Source organism: Panthera tigris, chromosome B1 (assembly GCF_018350195.1).
Source record: "Panthera tigris isolate Pti1 chromosome B1, P.tigris_Pti1_mat1.1, whole genome shotgun sequence".
NCBI classification, from domain to species: domain Eukaryota; kingdom Metazoa; phylum Chordata; class Mammalia; order Carnivora; family Felidae; genus Panthera; species Panthera tigris.
Window position 1 is genome coordinate 42,840,192 of NC_056663.1, and position 27,595 is coordinate 42,867,786.

Below are 27,595 nucleotides of genomic sequence, written 5' to 3' on the forward strand. Positions count from 1 at the left end.
TATCAATGTATAAGGATAAGTATATTTAGAATATCGATTAGGAATGTTACTTGGAGAGTTTATTTGAAAGTTTTTCCTAAAGGGAGCTATAGAAGAATACAAGTAACTTTTTAGAAAAAGAGTTGGTTTGAGGGAAATCTTGCCTTAACAATCATCAAACATACTATGATGCTATTTAATTTCATTCAGTGTGGCATTGGCCATTGGAATAAGAAGTGAAAATTGACATTTATATATATGTATCTATTTATATATCAACATATATATATATATATATATATATAAAATCAATTAATTTAACTATCTAAACATGTACAAGTTATATAGATACATAACATTTATTCTCAGGATGGAAATGGTTAATGTCATAAGGGTTTATCTATAAATCCAGTACAGTGCCTATAAGGAAGGGAGAAGCAACCCCTGGCATTCAGGATCTGGCCTAATAATATCAGCTGGGCCTTGGTGTTGCTAGGAGCTGGCTTGACACAAATAGGCTGTGTGGGTCTCCTGTTGAACATAAACAATTTCATAAAAGGTCAACGTCTGTGATCATGATGGATGAAGAAAAATAGCAAGGACACTCTCTATGTCTGAATACAAGTAAAACTTGAAAAGTTTTCAAGTCACAGAAATGACCAAAAACCCTCCCATCCTGGCTAATATGAGTAATTCCTATTCCTTTACCAATTTTGACTTAGTATTGTTGTAGTTTCTTCTTCTAGATAAGAATTCGTAGAATACTCAGAGATGTACCCCTTTGTTTCTAACAGCATCTAATGTGGCAAAGCCCAGATTTGTTAAATCCCCTCAAATTACACAAGCTTGAATCCTGTAATTACATCCTCTCACTGAGGATTACAACAGTTTCCCATGGTGTATGTCCTCCTTTGCTGACAATAGTAATGAATCCAACTTGTTCAACTACAGATATGTTCCAGGAGGTCTTTGGCAGAACGGCATGGACATCTATATCTTCATAAATATCCCCGATTTGTGAAAAATGGAAGCTCTGTTTTATGAACCTACCCACATAAGTGCAGATGTGTGGATTTGTTCTTGTATTCACAAATATAATGACAATTAATAAATATTAGAATGAATATTCCACAAAATATAGAGAGGTAAATTTCAGAAAAAAATAAATATGTATGTTTTAAATAGCATTAAAATATAAAGTATTGATAAGTCTTTACATAATGGAGGTCATGGTAAGGAGACATAAAACCCAATAGTCATCAAGAAGAACATTACAAATTTCACAAAATGACAGGCACCATTAATAAGATAAACAATAGGCTGCAAGCAAATATTATAAACATATAGAAGGTTGCTGAGGTTAGGACTTCTGGTACTATTTTGAACAAAGGTGGTGAGAGTGGACATCCCTGTCATGTTTCTGATCTTAGGGAGAAAGCCCATTGCAAAGGCATCCAAACTGGTAAGGAATAAGTTCGACTTTCACTCTTTGAAGATGACATAATACTCTACATAGAAAATCAAAAGACTTCACCAAAAAACAGCTAGAGCGGATACACGAATTCAGTAAAGTCTCAGGATATAAAATCAACATACAGAAATTGGTTGCATTTCCATACACCAATAATGAAGCAGATAAAGATATCTATAAAGATATAAAAGAATAAGAGATATCAAGGAATTGATCCCATTTACAATCGAACCAAAAAAGAAAAAAAAAAACGTAGGAATAAACCTAACCAAAGAAGTAAAAGATCTGTACACTGAAAACTGTAGAAAGTTTATGAAAGAAATTGAAAAAGTCACAAAGAAATGGAAAAACATTCTATGCTCGTGGATTGGAAGAACAAATATTGTTAAAATGTCGATACTACCCAAAGCAATCTACACCGATGCAATCCCTATCAAAATTTTTCACAGAACTAGAACAAACAACCCTAAAATTTGTGTGGAACCACAAAAAACCCTGAATAGCCAAAGTAATGTTGAAAAAGAAAAAGCTAGAGGCATCACAAGCTGTATTACAAAGCTGTAATCAAGACAGTATGATACTGGCACAAAACAGACACATAAATCAATAGAATAGAGAACCCAGAAATGGATCCACAAACATATGGCCAAATAATCTTTGACAAAGCATGAGGAATATCCAATGGAAAAAAAGACCATCTCTTTAGCATGGTGCTAGAAGAAATGGACCGCGACATGCAGAAGAATGACCTTGGACCACTTTCTTAGACCATACACAAAAAATAAATTCAAAATGGATGAAAGACCTAAATTTGAGACAGGAAACCATCAAAATCCTAGAGGAAAACACAGGCAGCAACCTCTTTGACCTAGGCCGCAGGAACTTACTTGACATGTCTCTGGAGGCAAAGGAAATAAAAGCAAAAATGAAGTATTGAGACCTCATCAAGATAAAAAGCTTCTATACAGCAAAGGAAACAATCAACAAAACTAAAAGGCAACCAACAGAATGGGAGAGTATATTTGCAATTGCAATATTAGATAAAGGGTTAGTATTCAAAATCTATAAAGAACTTATCAAACTCAACACCCAAAAAACAAATTATCCAGTGAAGAAATGGACAGAAGACATGAATAGACACTTCCAAAGAAGACATCCAGATGGCCAACAGACACATGAAAAGATACTTGGCATCACTCATCATCGGGGAAATAAAAATCAAAACCACTCTGAGATATGACCTCATACCTATCAGAATGGCTAAAATTAACAACTCAGGAAACATTAGATGCTGACAAGGATGCAGCGAAAGGGAACCCTTTTGTACTGTTGGTGGGAATGCAAACTGGTGCAGCCACCCTGGGAAAAAGCATGGAGATTCCTCAAAAAGTTAAAAATAGAACTACGCGACTCAGCAATTGCACTACTAAGTATTTTCCAAAGGATACACAAGTGCTGTTTTGAAGGGACACATGCACACCAAAGTTTATAGCAGTACTATCAACAATAGCCAAAGTATGGAAACAGCCCAAATGTCCATTAACTGATGAATGGATAAAGAAGATGTGATGTATATTTATACAATGGAATACTACTTGGTGATGAAAAAGAATTAATTCTTGCCATTTGCAACAACGTGGATGGAACTAGGGTGTATTATGCTAAGCAAAATAAGTCAGTTGGAGAAAGATATGATTTCACTCATATGGAATTTGAGAAACTCAACAGGTGAACATAGGGGCAGGGAAGGAAAAAAGATAAAAACAGAGAAGGAGGCAAATCATGAGATTCTTAAGTACAGAAAACCAACTGAAGGTTTCTGGAAGACAGATGGGTGGGGGTATGGGTTAAACAGGTAATGCACATTAAGGAGGGCACTTTTCTGGATGAGCACTGGGTGTCATATGTAAGAAATGAAGTACTGGGTTCTACTCTTAAAGCCAAGACTACATTGTATGTTACCTACCTTGAATTTGAATTAAAAATAAATAAATAAACACATAGAATGGAGAAAGGATAACTGGGTACTATGTAAAATCTGTTCACACTATTTACTGAGGAAAAGAGGGAAAAACAAACCTGTTATGCATAATGCTCAAAGTGGTCAAAATAAATGATTATTTAATTCATAAGGTTGTACAAAATGAAAATTCACTCACATTCACTAGTAATTAGACAAATGATAACAAAAAAATGAGACCCCATTTCCCCATTAGTTCATTATAAGTTAAACTGATTTGGTCATAATTAGTATTGATAAACATGGTTGGGAGAGCATCTTCATTTACTGTCCATGAAAGAACACACACACACACACACACACACACACACACACACAATGATATTGAACTTACTCCTGGAGAATCTGGGGAGTATAACAACAACTTCAACTTTTATTATATATTTTCTATATTATTTCTAGGGTGGGAATGTTTATAAATTCATGTCTATCACATAGACATGTGAAAAAGCAGAAACAAAAGGAATATTAAAAATAAAGAAGAATCAGGGGTGCCTGGGTGGCTCAGTCAGTTAAGCATCTGACTTCAGCTCAGGTCATGATCTCACAGTTCGAGCCCCATGTTAGGCTCTGTGCTGACAACTCAGAACCTGGAGCCTAGTTCAGATTCTATGTCTCCCTCTCTCTCTCTCTGACTCTCCCCAGTTCACACTCTGTCTCTCTTTCTCTCAAAAATAAACAAACATTAAAAAAAAAAGTAAAGAATAATCATACCTCCATAATAAATGACAATATCTTTAAAACTTGTTTTTTGAGTAAATAGAAAATGTTTGGTTTTTTAGAAAGTGTTAATATAAAAATATTAAAGAATTGCATAAATGCAATTTATTTACATGGAAACAATATTTAGTTTATTATTTATTTATCACCCAATGTGAGTGAGTTTACTGTCTTTTACTTGTAAAATATATAAATTTATTAACATATCCATTTTATTAACTTCATTACAGTAAAACAAAACATGACACATGATTACTATACTATACTCTTTGTTTTTTATCATAACTATTGCTTAACTCTATTTAATTTTATTCACAAAATGAAACCTTAGTAAACAAATCACTAAAAACAAAATTGGGGAAGGTCTTCTCTTGGAAACTTACACTTTTTTTCCTCAAGGATATACTTCCATGTTGGTAATTTATGAATTAATTTCCAATGACTTTAGATAATGTTATTGATTAACTTCTATTTTAGGTGTTACTTAGTTTTTACAGTTATATGTTCTTTTGGACATTCTAGAAATAATAAAATAATAAAATTTCATTGAATATAAATACATTGTATAACTGAAAAGTTGAACATATAAGTGTAGTAAATAGAAGTTGAGATTAATAAATGAAAGCTGTTAAGTGGTTGAACTACAATAATATTTCTTATGAAATTTTAGGAATGTCAGTTTAAGAAGTGCTGTGATTTTCATACATGTAAACTGAAAAGCTCAGCAAAATGTGGTTCTGGACCCTGCTGTACATCAAAATGTGAGGTAATTTTCCAATATTTATAAAAAGGAAATTAAGCTGTGATCATAGATGTGATCATGATTAATAATTAATTAAATTTATGTGGAATTGATAAAGAGAATATAGAAGTGGTTCAGTGGACAAAATGGAGAGCACATCAACAACCACAAGTAAAAAGGAAAACTACTATGAATTAAAGAAGACATCACAGATAGGTACTGATTATTCTGTTGTGTTGAAACCACAGTTTACCATCTTCTAAATCATCACATAAAGAAAGTATATATATACATTACTATATCAAAATATTATCAACTCTCAAGGAAATCATGAAGTCAAATAAATGGTAAATGTCTGTGGAAACATAAGCCAATTTTGCAGCAGACAAAATGTGTAGTGTATAGGATATACAAAGAACTCTCAGACAGGGATAAGTGAAAGACAAATCTCCTCTCCCCTCCGCCCCCCACACACACTCACAGGCAAAGGGGCTCTACAGGCAATTTACAATAATGGAGGTAGAGTTGTACTCCAGTGTGTGTACTTCATCTTCAGTAATTAAGGTAAACACAAATAAAAAAAATTAGCACAATATCTAATGTAGTTATTCAAATGGTAATCTTAAAAACAACAATGTCAGATATTAACCAAAGAGAAGAGATAAAGTTATTTTTTGGAGAGTATGGAATTTTGAATTGCTATAATCCCTTTGGTAAGCAATATTTGAGTATCTCTGAACAAAGTATAAATTATCAGTTTCTTTCTTATGTATATATCTTAGGAGTATATACATGTATGGAATGCTCAAAAAAGAATATTAATTATAGAATTATTTGCAGTAGTCAACAATTGGTACTAGAATGAATACAAATTATTGTACATTGTACAAGAATTAATAACTGCAGGCTAAATATGTATGCACTAATACATATTATCTTTAAGATATATGTTCAGATGAGAAAGCAAGTTTAATAATGAAAAATATTTTATAATTAAAAATTCTGATATATTATATACACATAAATATTCCATATATTCTTTTTGCCCAGTTTTTCAACTCTGGTGTAACTTACTATATTATAATTTTATTGTAGTAAAATTCTTTTAGAAACATTCAGTCTTATAACTAGCACCACAATCAAAGGATAGGTGATTTCATCAGCACTCTCAAAAAAATCACCCTATGCCTCTTTGTACCTCCACCCACAGACCCCAGTAACTACAGATCTGTTTTCTGCATCTGTAATTTTCTTTTTGCAGAAATACAAATTGAATCGTGTATGTAAACATTGTAATTAGGCATGTTAGCATTTGAGTTTCATTCATGTTGTGGTGCTTGTCAGTAACCCATTCTTTTTTGGTTTGTTTGTTTTTTTAAAATAGGTATTTATTATTTAAAAATATACAAACTGGCTTTTTATTAGTCACAAATTATGAAAAATTTTTAAAAGTTTGTATCAACCCTCCAAAAAGTGTGCTCTCTCTTTACAGTCTTGAGTGCCAATACATTTTGATGGTATGGAAACTAACTCACAAACATTCCATATAACTTTGTTAGAATGTACAAAGATATGGCAGAAGCCAGAATCCCTACAGTGTTAGACAAATTCAAGTTCAAGTGTTACTGAACTTTTATAAACAGTGAAGATTACAGAATAAATAGTAAACACCTGTGTGAAATTTTGCAAAGCAAAAATGATTAGTTTTGTATATTTTCACTTTGTTTCAGCCTTTCCAAAAGACTTTTAAATGCAAAAGTTGAAAATTTTCCAGTTACCTGAAATTTCAAAAATCTACTGTACCTTGAAAAAAACCCCTGGGTGCCTGGGCCACTCAGTCGGTTAAGTGGCCGACTTCAGCTCAGGTCATGATTTTGCGGTTCGTGAGTTTAAGCCCCAGATCAGGCTTTGTGCTGACAGCTCAGAGCATGGAGCCTGCTTCAGATTCTGTGTCTCCCTCTCTCTCTCTGCCCCTCCATCACTCACGCTCTGTCTCTCTTTCATCTCTCAAAAATGAATAAACGTTAAAAAATTTAAAAAAGAAAAATGAAAAACTCTTGGGACGCCTGGGTGGCTCAGTTGGTAAAAAGCCCAACTCTTGTTTTTGACTCAGTTCCGGATCTCATGGTTTCATGAGTTGGAGCCCTGCATTGGGCTCTGTGCTGACAGTGTGGAGCCTGGTTGGTATTTCTTTTTCCCCATCTCTCTCTGCCCCTCCTCCACTCACGTTGTCTCTCTCAAAATAAATAAACTAAAAGAGAGAGAAAAAGCTCTTAAAAGCAGCATCATTCAAACAGTGGCTAACTCACAAATGTGTATGCAACAACCACAACTAAGCATGTCAGAGTCACCAGCTTACAACTGAAGGCAGAATTAGAGGCACATCTCTGACAGTTAAGAGAAAAGGACATGAGGGGTAAGTATGCAGCCCAAGACATCCAGGTATTTGATTGTGGGAAAAAGGGTCAAAACTAAAGGGACTTTTCTTACAGAATCCAAGGTCTTAATTAAAAGCAGCTCCTTTAAACACCTAAATCCTTTGTGACTCTCTCCTCATCACTAAAAAGATGGTACAAAGTCTTCATACAAAAGAGAAAATTTCTGAAATTGTATTTTACATCAATGCTAATAACAAGCAATTGAAAAGAAAGAACTACAAAGTGCAAATTTATAAACACTGTACTTGACTTTTTCGTCAGATAACTCACAGCCTTGGGAATTCTGTGATTCTCCCAAATATAAATAATTAGGTATATTTTATATGACAAATCTCTTCACTAAGAATAGTTATTCATAGAATATGGTTTTATTTTTCTTTTTCCTCCTAGATATCATTAGCAGGCACTCCTTGTAGAAAGAGTATTGATCAAGAATGTGATTTTACAGAATATTGCAATGGAACCTCTAGTAATTGTGTTCCTGACACTTATGCGTCGAATGGTCAGTTGTGTAGGTTGGGAACTGCGTATTGTTATAATGGACGATGCCAAACTACTGATAACCAGTGTGCCCAGATATTTGGAGAAGGTATTGCTCTTTATTATATATTTCTTCTACCTTAAATTTGAATCCCTCTATATAGGGATATATCAAATGGAAAGTTAGAGAAAGTCTTAATTATCAAGTTGAAGGAACTTCAGAGGAGGTTAAATTCTCAGTGAAGTCTGTTTTGCCATAATTAAGGTTCTGGTTGGAAGAAGAATGAAACCTATACTTAGGATGGGAACAGTTGAAAATATGTTCTCTCCAATTTTAGCCTCCAGACTTCTCTGAAACTACTGAATTTATAAAATGGTACAGCACTGATCCTTCACACCACCACCTGCACCAATTAATAATGACATAAGTATGTTCCCATTATATGAAGATAATGTGGAAACCTGTCACTCATAACACAAATTGTATCCCCATCAGGATCTCTCTCTTACCTGTCCTGGACACTAACTGTAAGTCAAGTTCAAGTCACAGCAAAATAGAGCCAGGATGTGCTGGAATTTATAAGGGAGTAAAGGAAATATACCCCAATAGAGCTACAGGTCCTAGACAGCAATTACTGCCAGAATCAAGGGGGTGTACATGGAACTGGATTCTGAGAGTGCTTGATCATAACATTGGATAGGGGAACATAAGATTGGATAAGAGAGAGTTTATTATTTTGGAAGTACTCTCCTAAGATAATAAGACTTAACACCCTGGCAAGGATCCTAGAAGACAGTAAAAATTTCTATTAGGATTGTTTCCAGAAAGATGGAAACAATGGCCCACTCTAAGTGAAATTTAAATGTTGAAATTACCAAGGGAATAGAATCTTTGACAACTTTCAGTGCACAATGGGTCTACAGGGTCCACAAATCCATTTGGCAATTATTTTTTAGTCCTAGAGGATATCATCAGGTTTGACATATTAATAGTCTGTGCAGTCCCATAATTATGTCCTTGGCCTATTTGATAAGGCCATGGAGAAAGCCTCTGTAATTCTCTCCTACCAGAAATTAATACTACCTTTAAAAATCTAAAGGATGCAGAATATATTTAATTATTCAATATGATTCTTATAGAAACCAGATGGTGTTGGAAGATAATAGTATTCCACTGCAAATGCAGACAAGCAGTAGATTAATTGCACTCACTATGCCAGATGTGGTGTCTATGCTAGAGCAGGATAGCATATGTAGTAGGAGTATAGCCACTGATTTGGCAAATATATTCTTTTCTGTTTCTATTTTAAAAAAAGAATTAACAACAGTCTGCTTTCACATGGAATGGATAATGACATTAATGTTGAGTTTTGCTGTCAATCATAAAGTTGTAGAGATGTGGACATCTTAAAATATATCACATTTTCTACTCCATCAATGATTTTGTTCTAATCCAGCTAAATAAGAAAAGCACTGCTAGCATGCTGGAGGATTAAGTAAAGCACATTTTCTATAAAGGGCAGGAGACAGACTTTCAAAATGTTTAGGAATTTATCATCAGTAAAATTTTTAAGGATCCAGTGATCAGAGGTATTATCTGACGTCTCCTGCAAAGTAAAACCAAATGGTGTGTATCTTGCATCTCATTTAACTAAAAAAGCACACCACCTGGTAGGCCTCTTTGGGTTCTGGAGTCAGTATATCCCACATGGGGAAGTACTGCTTGATTTCATTTACCAGATGACATGAAAGGTTGCTAATGTGGAGTGATGTAAAAAGCAGGAAAGGGTTCTGCAGCATGTCAAAGCTGCAACGCAAGAAGCCCTGCATTCTGAATTATAAAACACAGCAGCCCCAATAATATTAGAGGTGTGGGTCATGAGAAAAACTGCTATATGGGACTTTTACCAAGCCTCTTTGGGAGAGTAATAGAGCAGTTCTCTGGGGTTTTGGAGAAAGATTGTTCCATCTAAACTGGAGAACGATACCACTTTGACAAAACCACTCTGAGCACACTACTGACTCCTGTAGAGATGAAGAATCTGACTTTCAGACACCAAAAACCCATGTGTTCAGAACTGTACAGTATAAGCTTTGTTATGTCAGACCCACTAAGTTAAATGGTCAGGTAGATGGAAGTCATTCATTCACCTGGATTCAAGCACAAGCAAAAAGATCCTTTGCATCTCCCTTAGCTCATACCTATGAAATTTCATGGGATTTCACAATGACCAAGTTACACTTAGAAGAACAAGCTTATGTTTGCTTTATAGATGTGTTGGCTCAGTCACTAGTCATAAGTGGGGGAAAAAGCAGTAGCTATACTGCAGCCTCACTTTGGAGGTTGCCTTGAAAGAAAGATACTGACCATCTGGTCATTTGTTTCTGTGGAAGGAAAAATAGCCAGAAGTAGATTATCGATATTCTCTTGAACAATGACAAAGGGCCTAGTTTGTTGGTGAGGTGCCTGGGTGTGGAAAAACCAGAAGATTAGAGGCAAGAGTTCTGGAATAGAAATATATGCTAAGACACATGGAAATGGACAATAATGTGAAGATCTTTGTATTAATCCACCAGTTAACACCCACCAATGAGCATCCACCATGGAAGAGATACAGAACAATCAAATAAGCATAATTATTTGGCTAGTTTCCATCAGCCAGCATCCATCATTATCCACCCCAATGCTGTAGGATGGATATATTTCTAGGCTTTCTCAATTTTTTTTTTTAAATTACTGTCTCTGAAATAACAGATTCTTTTCTGAGTTTAGTTTATCTTTTTCTTGAGTACCTTTACCTTCTGGTCAAATGTAGCCAATGGTAACCAAGATAGTTTCTGCTTCCCTACTTCTTTGCCTAAGACAAGTTTATTAAGGCTATGATTTCCCTTTCAATTGCTGAGAAGAGAGTTTGTTCAAGTGTTTTATCCTCCCATAGCATGCATTAGTCTTCTTTATCCAATGATAGTAATTTTATTACCACCTACTACCAGGCTTCAATGACAATGCCACATATTTTAGACACATTTTACCGGGGAACTCCACTTTTAAGTACCAATTCATGTGTTTAATGAAATGGAAAGAACCCTAAAACATCTAAGATATCCAATACAACTATGCTGCTACTCCACACTGCTTTTACTATGATACCCAAAGTGACAGGTGAACATCTACTTAAAACATTGCTTATCCTCCATCAGAGAAGAGGATCTGACACTCAGTTCTGAAGGTTTCTGCCCATAAGTGACATGTTTCAAATTACAATGTCATGTCTAATGTTCATTAGATGAGGCAGTATACATTCCCACAGCAAGGGACAGCCAATTATTGTTAATAATAATATAATGTTTCTGCAATAGATATAATTGTTTTCTGTTTTCTGTTAGGTAAGACAATTGTTTCTTTCTACTTGCATTGACAAGATACACACAGAAAAAAGTATGACCAAGCTCATGATTTTTTGTTTATTCAATAAGAGTTTCATTAGTTTTTTATGGAAAAAATATTTAATTTAGATTAATAATAATAATTTAACAGATGTGTTTGCATTTTTAGGTGCTCAAGGTGCTCCGTTTGCCTGTTACAAAGAAATCAATTCTCTGCGTGATAAATTTGGAAACTGTGGTTTTAAAAATTCACAACCATTGCCCTGTGAACAGAGGTATGTATATAGAAAATAATTGTTTTATTAAGTCATAAGAATTATATATTGCCTGTTAAGAGACGCTAAAGAGTAATGGTCAGTAAATTGTGTATCAGGAGAATATTTTAAAATAACATTGCACATATTGTTCTTTTATGTAATTCAGTTTTCTTTTTGCCTGTTTTTTTCTCTAATATGTTCTAATGATGAAACTAGACAAAAAAGGCTGATGCTTATTACCAGAGGTAAGAAGTGGGCACAAACCACCAAGAATCAGAAACTTGTGCACTAAACTGAGAATTAAAACTGAGTTTTTTTTATTAAGTTGATATATGATAATGATCCTAAAGCAAGTGCTTTGATTTTTGAGACATGAGATTATTGAAAGGAATAAAGTTTCTGTTGTTGTTGTTGTTATTTGTTTCCAAAATACTGATATGTAACACATGGCAGTACATATCAATAACTAAACTGGAAGTACTGGAATATTTTTAAGGGATTTATGAAATCCAATAAGGGAGAACTTAATCCATTACAAATACTTGGATTAAGTACAAATACTTAATCCAATACAAATACTTTCAATGGACTATTGAAAACCAAGGAATAAAAAAATAACAGATAAGAGGTTGACCAAGATGGTAACATAGAAGGCTTTGGAATTTTACTCCTACAATATACACACTGAATCTTCATGTACACATGAAGCAATTACTTCTAAAAGAAGTCCAAAAAACACCAGAAGGACTCCTACACATTGAGCAACTGAGAAAATACTCACATTGAAACAGGTAGATACACACGTTCACCATAAAACACGTAACTGGCACAGAACCACGCAACTGGAAAGGAAATCCCAATTACCAGTTTCTGCCTGAGGAACAAAGGATTTCAACCCCACATTTAGTGTCCCAACATTTTAAGACACTTCTCTGAAGGACAGGATCACAAAACATGTAGTTCTGAAAGCCAACAAAGCTTGTGTCCACAGACCCACAAGACTGTGACAAACAAAGGAATGATTGTTAACAGGAATTTAAGCACATGTCACACATATCCTCCAAGGCTCATGAGAAAGGAAGCAGGCAAAACTTCCCTATCCCAGCCCTTTCCCTGAAAGGGATCTGGCTGCATATTTAGAGAGCTGTCACCTAAGGCTTAGGCTTCTAAGGAGACAGCTGTGATCCTTCCCAGAGACTGAGGAAAGTGATGGACACCTCCTTTGCCAATTCCTTGTAGCCCACTCTAAGTCACTAATATCTCCCTGCAAGGAATGTGTACATAAGTCTGTTCTCCAACTTTTGCACTGCTGCCCAAGGGACAAGTCCCCAGATCATCTGGTTCTGATAGCCAAAGGAACTTCTATTCACAAGCCCCAGAAGACTGTTGCAAAGAAAGAAGGAGTTCTCAGGAGGCTATACCACAGGGCTCAGCACAGAGAGAGCAGACAAAATTGCCTGTCTCAAAGTCTTTATCTGATATGAATCCATTTGCATAATGTAAAAGATCTTGACTGAGGACCAGGTTTCTGTGAAGGGACTGGCTTTGATCCTGCTCAGGGACCAGAGAAGCTGGCAGCTTTCTCTCCCAGTATCTCTTCCTAGCCAGCTCCAAGTCTCTAGTATCTCTGGAAGGAGCTTATAAAGGATGTCTTGCACCACAGATTTTGACCCTTTGCCCAAAGAACAGGTCCCCAAACTACCTAGTTCTGATAGCCAATAGGACTTCTGTTCACAAGTCTCACAGGACTGTACAAAGAAATAGTTCCTAACAGACACAGGAATATCCTCCCCTACCCAACCCTGCAGCTATAAAGCCAGGCCTAGCACAGAGGAAGGAGGCAAAAATGTCCATCTCCTGTTTTTCCCTAGAGGGTCTTAACTACCTACTTTTCCAGTTTCTGTCTTAAGATGCTGTTTTCCAGTCTAGGAGCCCCTAGATGTATGCAATCCTCCCCTTTATGATACTGATGGGTCTTAGCACATCTTAACTACTGGGAGCCACTAAGAAAAATAAGGTGTCTCTGGGAATCAAAAAAGATTGAAAGGCAAACTGGAACTAAGGCCAGGCAAGGCTAATTGATGACGTTTATCTCCTAAATGAGACCATTCTGTTAAGATGGAGAGGGGTGACTATTTTATCTAATGCATAGAAACGAACACAGAATTCAAGAAAACATAAACATGTGAGTATTTTCTCAGAACAAAATAATAATCTCCAGAAACTGATCTTAATGAAATGGAGATAACTGATTCACTTGATAGATAAAAATAACAGTCATAAAGATGTGCACTGTGGTTGGAAGAGCAATGCATGAACAAAGTGAGAGGCTTAACCAAGAGATGGAAATTATAAGAAAGTACCAAAAAAATCACAAAACTGAAGAATACAATGACCGAATTGAAAAAGAGAAAGAGAAAGAAAATAAAATAAATGAAAAAAAGTCAACATTATTTAAGGAACTTATGGGGCACTATTAAAAAGAGCGTTATACACTTTATAGGAGTATCAGAATGAGAAAAGAGTGAGAAAAGGGCAGAAAGCTTATTGAAAATAATAATGACTGAAAATTTCCCTAATCTGGGGGAAACAAATATTCAGATACAGGAAGCCCAGGGAGAAGCTAAAAGATGAACCTAAAATCCCCACAGCAAAATTACATTTTTGTATTAATATATTTAAATGTACTAAAATTTATAAAGTATTTAAAAATACATTAAAATTAAATTGTCAAAGGTTAAAAACAAGGCGACAATCTTAAAAGCAGAAAGACAAAAGTAACTTGATATGTACAAGAGAACACCATAAAACTATATGTAGATTTTTGAGCAGAAATCTGCAGTCCAGAAGAGAGTGAGATAATAGAGAGTTTTCCAGACAAGTAAAAACTGAAGTTCATCACAAGACCAGCCTTACAAGAAATGCTAAAGGTGGTTCTTTAAGCCAAAATTAAAGGACACTAATTAGAAAAAGAAAAACGTATGAAAGAATAACATCTATAGGAAATAGCAAATAAATAGTTAAATTCAGAGCACTCTAATGTGGTGATCATAGTGGGTAAATCACTCATAACTCTAGTATAAAGATTAAAAGACAAAGGGTTGAAATGACTATAACTACCATAATTTGTTAATTTATAAACAATGTAAAAATTTGCACACTATAACATCAAAAATATAAATGTGCAGGAGGGGTGTAAAAATGTAGAGCTTTTGTATGTGTTCGGAGTTTTCATTAGCTTAAAACTGTTACAAATATAAGCTGTTTATGTAAACCTCATGGTAAACACAAAGCAAAAACTTAAAGTCAATGTACAAAAGACAAAAAGAATATTCTTTTTATTTCATACATGAAGAGACTCTTCTCCATAGAAGACATACACATGATTAAAAGACGGAAGAAAAAATACTCAACATTATTCATCATCAGAAAAATACGCATCAAAACTATAATGAGATACTACCTCACACCCACCAGAATGGCTAAAATTAACAACTCGGAAAACAACAGAAGTTGGCAAGGATGTGGAGAAAGGGAAACTTTCTTACACTGTTGGTGGGAATGCAAACTGGTGCAGCCATGCTAGAAAACAGTGTGGAGGTTCCTCAGAAAATTAAAGATAGAACTATCCTATGACCCAGCAATTGTACTACTGGGTATTCATCCAAAGGATACAAAAAAATTGATTCAAAGGGGTACACGCACCCCAATGTTTGTAGCGCCACTATCAACAACAGCCTATCTCAAGAAACAAGAAAGGTCCCAAATACACAACCTACTCTTACACCTAAAGGGGCACTACACGGAAAGTGCAGAGTTGGTTGACTAGGCCTTGGATGTTGTGAGGAAGGAGGCTGAGAGCTATGACTGCCTGCAGGGCTTTCAGCTGACCCACTCCCTGGGTGGTGGGACCCGGTCTGGGATGGGTACCCTCCTCATCAGCAAGATCCAGGAGGAGTACCCGGACACAATCATGAACACATTCAGTGTGGTGCCCTCGCCCAAGGTGTCAGACACGGTGGTGGAGCCTTATAACACCACCCTCTCGGTCCACCAGCTCGTAGAAAACACAGACAAAACCTATTGCATTGATAATGAGGCCCTCTATGACGTCTGCTTCAGAGCCCTAAAACTGACTACACCTACCTATGGGGACCTCAACCACCTGGTGTCAGCCACCATGAGTGGAGTCACCACCTGCCTGCGCTTTCCTGGCCAGCTTAAAGCTGACCTGCGTGAGCTGTCTGTCAACATGGTCCCCTTCCTCCACCTGCATTTCTTCATGCCCAGCTTCACCCCACTGACCAGCAGAGGCAGCCAACAGTACTAGTCCTGACAGTGCCCGAGCTTACCCAGCAAATGTTTGATGCTAAGAACATGATGGCTGCCTGTGACCCTTGCCATGGCTGCTACCTGACCTTGGCCACAGTGTTTAGGGGTCGCTTGTCCATGAAAGACGTGGATGAGCAGATGCTGAATGTCCAAAACAAGAACAGCAGCTACTTCGTCGAGTGGATCCCCAACAACGTGAAGACTGCCGTCTGTGACATCCCACCCCGGGAGCTAAAAATGTCGGCCACCTTCATTGGCAATAGCATGGCCATCCAGGAGCTGTTCAAGTGCATCTCAGAGCAGCTCACAGCCATGTTCAGGCCTAAGGCCTTCCTGCACTGGTACACAGGCAAGGGCATGGACAAGATGGAGTTCACTGAGGCCAAGAGCAACATGAATGACCTGGTGTCCAAATACCAGCAGTACCAGGACCCGACGGCCAAGGAGGAAGGCGAGTTTGAGGAGGAGGAAGAGGAAGAGGTGGTCTAGAGCTGATACCCAGTAAAGCATGTGGAAGCTGTGTGAACTCTTTATTTGCTCACAATCTGTTCTCTGATAGCCATGTCTCTGTGTGCACTTGCTCTTTTTCTTGTCTTGACGTCACATGCTGTACAGACGCCACTATTAAAGCATTTTCATAGTGAAAAAGAAAAAGAAAAAAAAAAAGAAAAGGAATGGCAAGTAAGGCCTAAAGCCAGCAGAAGAAAGGAAAAAATAAAGATTAGAGCAGAAATAAATGATACAGAAACAAACAAACAAAAACAGCAGAACAGATCAATGAAACTAAAAGCTGGTTCTTTGAAAGAATTTACAAAATTGATAACCCCCTAGCCAGACTTATAAAAGAGTAAAGAGAAAAGACCCAAATAGATAAAATCACAAATGAAAGAGGAGAGATCAAAACCAACATCACAGAAATACAAATAATTATAAGAGAATATGATGAAAAATTATACGCCAACAAACTGGGCAATCTGGAAGAAATGAGCAAATTCCTAGAAACTGGAAACCTACAAAAACTGAAACAGGAAGAGATAGAAAATTTGAAGAGACCCATAACCAGCAAAGAAATGTAATCAGTAATCAAGAATCTCCCAACAAACAAGAGTCCTGGGCCAGTTGGATTCCCAGGGAAATTCTACCACACATTAAAAGAAGAGTTAATACTTATTCTCTTCTAGCTGTTCCAAAATTAGAAAGAAATCTTCCAAACTCATTCTATTAAGCCAACATTACCTTGATTCCAAAACCAAAGACCCCACTAAAAAGGAGAACTACAAGCCAATATCCCTGATGAACATGGATGCAAAACTTTTCAACAAGATATTAGCAAATCGACTTCAAAAGTACATTAAAAAAACTATTCACCATGACCAAGCAGGATTTATTCCTGGGCTGTAGGGCTGGTTTAATAATTGCAAATCAATCAACATGATATACCACACTGATAAAAGAAAGGATAAGAACCATATGCTCTCAATAGATGCAGAAAAAGCATTTGACAAAATACACCATCCATTCATTATAAAAACACTTGAGAAATAGGGATAGAAGGAACATACCTCAACATTATAAAGGACACATATGATAGACCCACAGCTAATATCATCTTCAATGGGGAAAAACTGAAAACCTTTACCCTACAGTCAGGAACAAGACAAGGATATCCACTTTTACTGTTACTATTTAACATGGTACTAGAAGTCTTAACCTCAGCAATCAGAGAACAACAACAAAAATAGAAGGCATCCAAATCAGCGAGAAAGAAGTAAAACTTTCACTATTTGTAGATGACATAATACGCTATGTAGAAAACCTGAAAAACTCCACCCAAAAATTGCTAGAACTAATACAGGGAAGTCACAGGTCATAAAATCAACATACAGAATTCGGTTGCATTTCTATACACTAATAATGAAGCAGCAGAAAAAGAAGTCACAGAATCAATTCCATCTGCAACTGCACCAAAAACAATAGGATACCTAGAAATAAACCTAACTAAAAGGTACAAGAAGTATACTCTGAAAACTATAGAGCACATATAAAATAAATTGAAGAGGACCAAAGAAATGGAAAGGCATTCCATACTCACAGATATGAAGAACAAACATTGTTAAAATGTCTATACTACTCAAAGCAATCTACACATTTAAAGAAATCCCTATCAAAACACCACCAGCATTTTTCATGGAGCTAGAACAGACAATTCTAAACTTTGTGTAGAACCACAAAAGACACCGAATAGCAGACCCAATTCTGAAAACAAACAAAACTGGACACATAGCAATTCCGGATTTCAAGCTATATTACAAAACTGTAGTTTTAACGACAGTATGGTACTGACACAAAACACACACATAGATCAATGGAACAGAATGGAAACCCAAAAAAATTGACCCAAAACTATACTGTCAATGAATCTTTGACAAAGCAGGAAAGAATGTCCAATGGAAGACAGTCTTTTCAAATGGTGTTAAGAAAACTTGACAGCAACATGCAGAAGAATGAAACTGGACCACTTTCTTACACCATACACAAAAATAAATTCAAAATGGATGAATCACCTAAATGTGAGAATGGTAACCATCAAAATCCTAGGCACAGGAAGCAACCCTTTTGACCTCAGCTATAGCAACTTTTTACTAGACACATCACTGAAGGCAAGGGAAACAAAAGCAAACACAAACTATTGGGACTTCCTCAAGATAAATAGCTGTGTACAGTGAAGAAAACAATCAACAAAACTAAAAGGCATCCTCAGAATGGGAGAATATATTTTGGAATGGCCTATCTGATAAAGGGTTAGTATCCAAAATCTATGAAAAACTTATCAAATTCAACACCCAAAAAACAAATAACCCAGTTAAGAAATGGGCAGAAGACATGAATAGACACTTTTCCAAAGAAGACATCCAAATGGCTAGAAGCCACATGAAAAGATGCTCAACAACACTCATCATCAGGGAAATACAAATCAAAATCATGATGAGATGCTATCTCAGTGCTATCAGAATGGCTAAAATTAACAACACAAGAAAGCACATATATTTGCAAGGATGCAGAGAAAGGGGAATCCTCTTGCACCATTGATGGGAATGCAAACTGGTGCAGCCACTCTGGAGAACAGTATGAAAGTTCCTCAAGAGCTAAAAATAGAACTAGTCTAAGATCCAGCAATTACACTACTGATTCAAAGGGGTACATGCACCTCAATATTTATAGCATCAGTTCAACAATAGCCAAACTATGGAGAGAACCCAAATGTCCCTCAGTGGATAAATGGGTAGAGAAGATGTGGTATATATATATATATATATATATATATATATATATATATATATAATAGGATTATATATATATATATAATAGGATTATATATATATATATAATAGGATTATATATATATAATAGGATTATATATATATAATAGGATTAGATAGATAGATAGATAGATAGATAGATAGCTAATAGGATATTACTCAGCCTTCAAAAAGAATGAAATCTTGCCATTTGCAATGACATGGATGGAGCATAATGTATTATGCTAAGTGAAATAAGTCAACCAGAGAAAGAGGAATACCATATGATTTAATTCATATGTGGAATTTAAGAAACAAAACAGATGAACATATGGGTATTGGGGTGAAGAGAAGAGAAGGAAACAAACAACAAGAAACTCTAAATGATAGTGAACAAACTATGGATTGACAGAGGGAGGTGGAAGGGAAATGGGCTAGATGGGTAATGTGTACTAAGGAGTACACTTGTCATGATGAGCACTGGATGTTGTATGTAAGTGATGAATCACTGAATTCTACTCCTGATACCAATATTGCACTGTATGTTAACTAACTAAAATTTAATTTAAAAAAGTTAAAAAGAAAAGAACAAGAACTGCCATATGACTATAGTTAATAATTCAAATTGCATATTTGAAAGTTGCTAATAGACTAACTCTTAAAAGTCCTCATGACAAGGGAAAAATTTGTAACTGGGTATGGTGACAGATGTTATTATGGTGATCATTTGGCAGTGCATACAAATATCTAATCATTAAGTTGTACACCTGAATCTAATGTTATATGTCAATTATTCCTCAATAAAGACAGAACAAAAACAAACAAAAAACTACAGTGATCAAGAGTTGGCATAAAATATTGTCATAAAAACAAGCAAATATTAATGGAACAGAATATACAGTCTAAAAATAAGCACATGCAGACACAATCAATTAATTTTTGACAAAAAGACCAAGATTATACAATGGTAAATGATAGTCTCTTCAATAAATCATATTTGAAATATGAGATTGCTACAGGGAAAGAAATAAAACTGACATCTATCTCACACCATAAACAAAAGTCAACTAAAGTACACTTGAATGTGACATCTCAAACTGTAAAATTCCTAGAGGAAAATGGACACAATAATTTCCTTGACAGTGGTCTTGGTAATGATTTTTTACTGTCACTAAAAGCAAAGGCAGCAAAGGAAAAATTATACGAGTAGAAGTACAACAAAACTAAAAGGCCTCAAGTTAGCAAATGAAACCATCCACAAAATGAAAATACAAGCTATGGAATGGGAAACCATTCCAAGCCAAATATCAATAAGTGGTATTATCTAAAATACACAAGAAATCTTACAACTCAATAGCAAGAAAATATTTTTTTAGTGGACTTGAACAGACATTTTTCCAAGGGTCATATTCACACGGCCAACAGGTATATGAGAAGGTGCTCAGCATCATGAATCATCAAGGAAATGCATATCAAAACCATAAGATACCAAATCATATCTGTTAGGGTGGCTATTATAAAAAGATAATAGATAACAAATGCTGGCAAAGATGTGGAGAAAAGGGAGCCCTCATATAGTGTTTATGGCAATGTAAACTGGTACAGCCAGTATGAAAAATAGTTTGGAGTTTCCTCAGGAAATTAAAAATAGCTGAATAGCCAAAAGAAATTAGATCAGTATCTTGAGGATATTTAATTATAGCACTATTCACAACAAGCAAGATATGAAAACAATCTACATGTCCAGCAATAGATAAATGGATCAAAAAAGTGCTATGTATCCAATGGAATATGTTAAGCTTTAAAAAAGAAAAAAATCCTGTCATTTGTGGCAACTTGGATGAACCTGGCCAGCTCTATGCTGAGTGACATGAGCCAGACAAAGAAAGACACATACTAAACCGTATCACTTATTTGTGGAATAAGAAAAAAGTTAAACTCATAAAAACAGAGAGTATAAAAATAGTTACAAGTGAGAAATACAGAAATGTTAGTAAAAGGGTACCAAGTTTTCAGTTTTAAGATGAATAAAGGTCCAAGTATCTAATGTAATATGGTGACCACAGTTAATAACATTGTATTGTATAATTGAAATTTGCTAAGAGAGTAGAACTTAAATGTTCTCAGATACATACAAAAAGGATAAACATATGAAATGATGAATGCGCTAATTAAGTCAATGGGGAGAATTCTTTCACAATATGTACACATATCAAATCACCACTTTGCACACTTTAACTGTCTTACAATTTTATTAGTCAATTATACCCCCAATAAAACTGAAAAAGTATAGCAACATAAATAAGTCTGGAGACATACTACACAACATAGTTACTATAACTAAAAATATGGTATTGTATACTTAAAATTTGCTAAGTAGTAGTACATATAATAAGCATTCTTGCCACAAAATATTTTAAAATAATATAATACATTATTAATATTATTATTAATATTATTATTATATACATAGGCAGGAGGAGACTTTAGGAAGTGGTGGATATGTTTATGTCCTTGATGGTGCTGATGGACTCATTGAGTATGTGCTTATCCCCAAATTCATCACATTGGGTACATTAAATATGTATAGCTTGGTAGGTGTTAATTATAACTTAAAGTGGCTTAAAAATATTTACAGATCCAAATTCAAGAACATATATGAAAAGAGAAAATATAAAAAACATTAAGATAGGGTCATGTGATCCAAGGAGAAGCAGGATTTTCCTTAATCTCCAAAGACGCAATTAGAAAAAAACGTGAAATCCTTTGGTAAGCACCACACTCAGCATACTTATTAAAAGACTTGGTTCCATTATGAAGATTATAAGTATCTGAAGAAAGTGTCTAGTTGGGTGGGACTAGGATAGTATCCACCACTTTGCATCCACATGAGTTTACTATAGAATAAGTATTGTTGGGGAACAAGAAGCCGGAGGCACCGTAAGAATGTTCGGAAGGAAAGGGACGGAGCAGCAAGGAAGTGAAAGCAGTTCCATTCCCAGGTGGAAAGCCACTGGGACTGCATGTTCTCTCCAGAAGGACATAAAACGGGCACCAGGCCAGGGATAAGAATGTTTTATCTGGTGCAGACGTACTCATGACCCAGTATGGAATACACTGCAGGTGCACGACCTGTCAAGATGACAAATACTATCTTGTATGTGCTTGCTGTTATCAGACAAATTGCAAAAATAAAAGAGGCTTGAGCCAGGAGACCAGTGATTCGCCTCCTGGAGAGTCTTAGCCCCCTGCTTTGTAAGTCTCTCGACCACGCAACTTTAGGCCCTGTCTCTCTTCAAAGTATGACATGTAGAAGATGCAGAATTAAAAGACTATGTCTGGGATCACAAAGTGAATACTGATGAGGGGAGATCTCAGAAGGAGACCCCGTATAATCTTTAAAAGACAAGATATTATGAGTCACACCATGTTAAATACCATTACAGAGCAGGAGTGATCAGGCTGAGTTACATCACAGAGGATGCCGACAAAAATAGGAGGTGGTGGTAAACAGACATGCTTAAATCTCTTTCCCTGTTGACAAGAAGGCATGTTGGCTGCACTTCATCTAAGTAAGATTATTTGTGAAAATATGAACAAAAAAGATGGAAGAAACTGTGAAACTCTAGCAAGCATGACTTATCCATATTTCATCTGAAATTATAATACATATATTTTCCTGAAATAAAATCACTAGATGAGACTGGAATTCATTAGCACAATTCATCTGTGCTAAGACAACTGCGATTCCTTTCCAGAAAAGAAGAGCCTGTTAGTTCCAAGAATTCAGCCATAAATGCAAATTTTGAGAGAATAGATTGTGGAGGAAGTGTCTGTACTCAATGGCCAAACTAGAAAGAGACCTACTATGTGCAAAGCTGGTTTAAGATATATTCCATGGAAAGAGAGTGGAACCACAATCAAAAGAAGTATCTACATCTAAGATAGACACATTAGGCTGGAAAGGAGAAAAGCTTGAAAAGAGATTTAGATTTTGGCTCTCAACTTCACTTGAATCTTCACCTCATACCATGAAACTAATCCCTGTTATATTAAAGAACCCAACATGGTCTTTCAGGAAAAATGAATAAAATTTTCTAAGGGAACACTTTTGAAGAAGTATTAATGGCATGCTTGGCAAGATTATATCAAAGTTAAGAATAGTTGTTTCCATTGAAAATGAGAAATGATAGATTTGAGTGATTCCAAGAGTAAGAAGTGACATAGATTACTTTTTAGGGCATAGTCTAGGGATATTGTAAGTCTTAGAGAAGCCAGTATTCTATTCAGGGATAGGTTACTCTCCAGGAGGCAAAGCACTGGTCTCATGGCTGAAGCCTCTTTTATTTTTGCAGTTTTTCTGATAACAGCAAGCACATACAACGTAGTATTTGGCATCTTGACAGGTCGTACACCTGCAGTGTATTCCATACTGGGTCATGAGTACGTCTGGCTAAATAAACTGTTCATGGGATAATGTTTGGAATGCTTGTGGCACAAAGGGGATCTCAAAGTTCCTTAATTCTCAAGAGAGAAGTCCAGAACTACTGGAAGGATTAGCATGAAGAGTCTGTATACCATAGAGATGTATTGACTAAGGTTCATACCAGGGATGATGGAAATAAACAGAAGGGGTTCAAAAGATACATACATAGAGTTAATAAATGCAATCAGCTGCTTTCAGGAAATGTTGGGTAACCAATGACCAGACTGGCTAAGCTATATCAAAGTGGAGGCAGGTGATGAATTTTCCTAAAGAATATGGTAAAATATGATAAGTGCTCTAGGTCAACTGGAGGCTAGACAAAAAGTTGAGTTCTGAAATAGGAAATGAAGTCATGACTGCAAATTTGTGTTCAGCATACAGTATTCAATTTGGTTCCAGTGCTAATCAATAAGATTGCATTCAGTTGGTGGGCACCAAAGGATAATGTTATCTTGTCATTTTTTCTGGCAAATTTTTATACCATCAATTAAATAATATTTATGTTGTCAATCATGTAATACAATATTTATTTGGAACATGGTATCATTAAAAGACAAAATGATAAGGAATTTTCTGCTTTTCATTTCAGGGATGTTCTCTGTGGAAAATTAGCTTGTGTTTGGCCACATAGGAATACTTATAAAAATGATGTTCAGTCTGCAGTTTATTCATACATTCAAGGGCATGTATGCATATCTATAGCCACTGGGTCATCAGTGAAATCAGATGAAAGAGATTATTCCTATATTGCTGATGGCACTGTTTGTGGGGCACAAATGGTAACAAAATATGTTCATTTCTATTTAGCTGTGCTAAATTACATAATTATCAAATACTATATTCCATGATTACTATCACAGTATATTGAATGGATTTGAACCTGGTGCTGCAACTTACTTCCCATACAATATTGAAAAGATAATTAAACTAGGCCTTGGTTATCCAATAACTTTGCTTTTTGGAAGTTACAACTTGTCATTGATCCTTATATGAAAAAATATATATGTAAGCACAACATTCCACTAAACTGACAGGTGATTTTTTTTTTACTATATCTCTGAATTCTAGCAACTTTTAGTCATAAAATTCTGAGTTTTCAATGTTTCCTGCTAAACCATCTTTTTACATGTATGGTCAAAGTATAAATATGAGAAGTTTGAAAGAACCAAATTAAGTCTATACCAGGGAAGCATAGTTATAGTGGTGTACAAGTTTCTGTCCATACGCATATATACATACATATGAGCATTTGTACTCATATAGTCATAAAATAAAGGGAGAACAAAAATGGCTCAGAGGCTATTAGTCAATTTGGAAATACAAGTGCACACATTCCAGAAAATATAAGGCAACTAAGATTTAAAGCAGCAATTATGCATCAGTGTGCTACATGTAAATAACAAACTTACTTGCTTAATTAAAAATAAAATGAAACCTTGAAAAGGTGAATCAATTAGCCAATTCTTTTTTTTTATTTTATGCTTTATGTTCATTTATTTTTATTGAGGTATATTTGACATAAATTTTTTATTAGTTTCAGGTGTACAACATAATAATTAGACATTGTACACATTGTGAAATAATCACCACAATAAGTCTAGTTATCATCTGTCACGTACAGTGTTAATACATTTTTTACTATATATCTCATGCTGTGTATTATATCCCTAAGACTTATTTCATACCTCTATGCTTGTACTTTTTAATCTCCTTCATCTCTTTTGCTCTACTCAATCCCTTCTCCTCTGACAATGACCAATCTGTTCTGTGACTGTCTGAGTTTTATTTTGATTGTTTCGGGTTTTTTGTTTTGTTTTGTTTTGTTTTTAGTTGTTGTTGTTGTTGTTGTTTTTAGATTCCATATACAGATGAAATCATATGGTATTTGTCTTTCTATCTCTGAATTATTTCACTTGCATGATACCCTTAACTTTCATCCATGTTATCACAAATATCAAGATTTCCTTCTTTTTTTGTGGTTAACTAGTATTTCATTGTATATATATATATACACCACATCTTCTTTATCCACTCATTTATGGTAGGACATTTTGGTTTCTTCCATATCTTGGGTATTGTTAATAATGCTGCAGTGAACAGAAGGCTGCACATATCTTTTTGAATTAAAGTTTTTTATTTTCTTCAGATAGATATCCAGTAGTGGAATTGATGGATCATATGGTTGTTCTATTTTTTAATATTTTGAGGAAACTCCATACTATTTTTCATAAGGGATACACCAATTTATATTCCCAACAGTGCACAAGATATCCCTTTTCCCCACAGCTTCACCAGCACTCGTTATTTCTTGTCTTTTTTATTCTAGCCATTCTGACAATTGTAAGGTGATGCCTCATTGTAGTCTTGATTTGTATTTCTCTGATGAGTAGTGATGTTGAGCCTCTTTTCATGTCCCCTTTGGCTATCTGTATATCTTTTTTGGAAAAATGTCTTCAATCCTTTGTTCATTCTTTAATTGGATTGTTTTTATGTTATTGAGTTGCATGAATTCTTTATATATTTTGGGTATGAGCCCTTTCTTGTATATATGATTTGAAAATATGTTTTTACAATAGGTTGCATTTTTGTTTTCACTGTGCAAAACCTTTTTAGTTTTATGTAGTCCCATGTTCATTTTTACTTTTCTTTCTCTTTCCTTTGATGTCAGATTCCAAATAAAATCTTTAAGACTGTGTCAAGGAGCTTACTACCTATGTTTCCTTCTAGAAATTTTATGGTTTCAAATATTACATTCAAGTCTTTAGTATATTTTGATTTAATCCTTATGCATGTTAAGATGGCAGTCTAGTTTTATTCTTTTTCATGTAGCTGTCCAGTTTTCCCAATATCTTCTTGAAGACACTGTACTTTCCTATTTTATATTTTTGTCTCCTTTGTAAATTAATTGACAACATATACCCGGTTGTATTTCTGAGCTCCCTATGCTGTTCCATTGGTTTATACGCCTATTTTGATTCCAGTACCACACTGTTTTAGTTGTGGTAGCTCTTTAGTCTAGTTTGAAAATAGAAAACGTGGTATCTCCAGCCTTGTCCTTCTTTTTTAGAATTGCTTTGTCTGTTCAGTGTCATTTGTGGTTCCATACAAATTTTAGAGTTGTTTTTGTTTCCATTTTGGTGATGAATGCCTTTGGAGTTTTGATAGGGATTGAATTTAATCTACAGATTGCTTTGGGCAGTATTGATATTTTAACAATATTAATTATTCTACTGCATGAGCCCTGAATATCTTTCCATTTATTTGTGTCTTCAATTTCATTTATCAATGAAACTGTAGTTTTTAATGTATATGACTTTCACCTCCTTGGTTAAATTTATCCCTAGGTATTTTATTCTTTCTGATGCAATTGTCAATGGGATTTTTAAATTTCTCTTTCCGATAGTTGCATGTAGAAATGCAACAGGTTTTTTATGTTGTTTTTTTTATCCAGTAACCTTACTGAATTCCTTTATTATTTCTAACAGTTTTGTAGTGGAGTCTTTAGGATTTTCTATATATAATATCATGTCATCTACAAATAGTTTTACTTCTTCTTTTCCACTTTGAATGTCTTTTGTTTTTTGTTATCTAATTGCCGTGGCTAGGACTTCCAAAACTGTGTTGACTGAAAGTGGGGAGAGTGTGCATTCTTGTCTTGTTCTTGATCTTAGAGGTAAAACTTTCAGCTTTTCATCATTGAGTGTATTAGCTGTAGGTTTGTAATATATGAAATTTATTAAGTTGAAGTATGTACCATCTATAGATACTCTGTTGGGAGTTTTATTTATCATAAATGAATGATGAATTTTATCCAATTCTTTTTCTGCATCTATTAAGATGATTATATTATTTTTCTTTTGTTAATTTGGTATATCATGCTAACTGATTTGCTGATGGTGAACCATCCCTACATCACTGCAATAAATCCCACTTTGATCATGTTATATAATCCTTTTAATGTTTTGTTGAATTCAGTTTGCCAAC

General features: G+C 35.0%; 1 protein-coding gene and 1 pseudogene across 8 annotated transcripts in view; both read left to right on the top strand.

Moving 5' to 3' along the window:
• The window catches only part of LOC102969439 (disintegrin and metalloproteinase domain-containing protein 18), a 142,277-nt gene that overhangs the window by 58,650 nt on the left and 56,032 nt on the right, over positions 1-27,595 (top strand). For 5 of the 8 annotated variants that reach the window (XM_042983395.1, XM_007097057.2, XM_042983397.1 and 2 more), the window contains 4 exons: positions 4,861-4,956; positions 7,761-7,959; positions 11,407-11,512; positions 24,201-24,390. In XM_042983395.1, coding sequence (XP_042839329.1) covers positions 4,861-4,956; positions 7,761-7,959; positions 11,407-11,512; positions 24,201-24,390 — 591 coding nt within the window. Of the gene's footprint in view, positions 1-4,860; positions 4,957-7,760; positions 7,960-11,406; positions 11,513-24,200; positions 24,391-27,595 lie in introns of those variants that run through there. The other 3 variants (XM_042983399.1, XM_042983400.1, XM_042983398.1) reach the window with 3 other exon arrangements.
• LOC102955872 lies at positions 15,402-16,474 on the top strand (annotated as a pseudogene).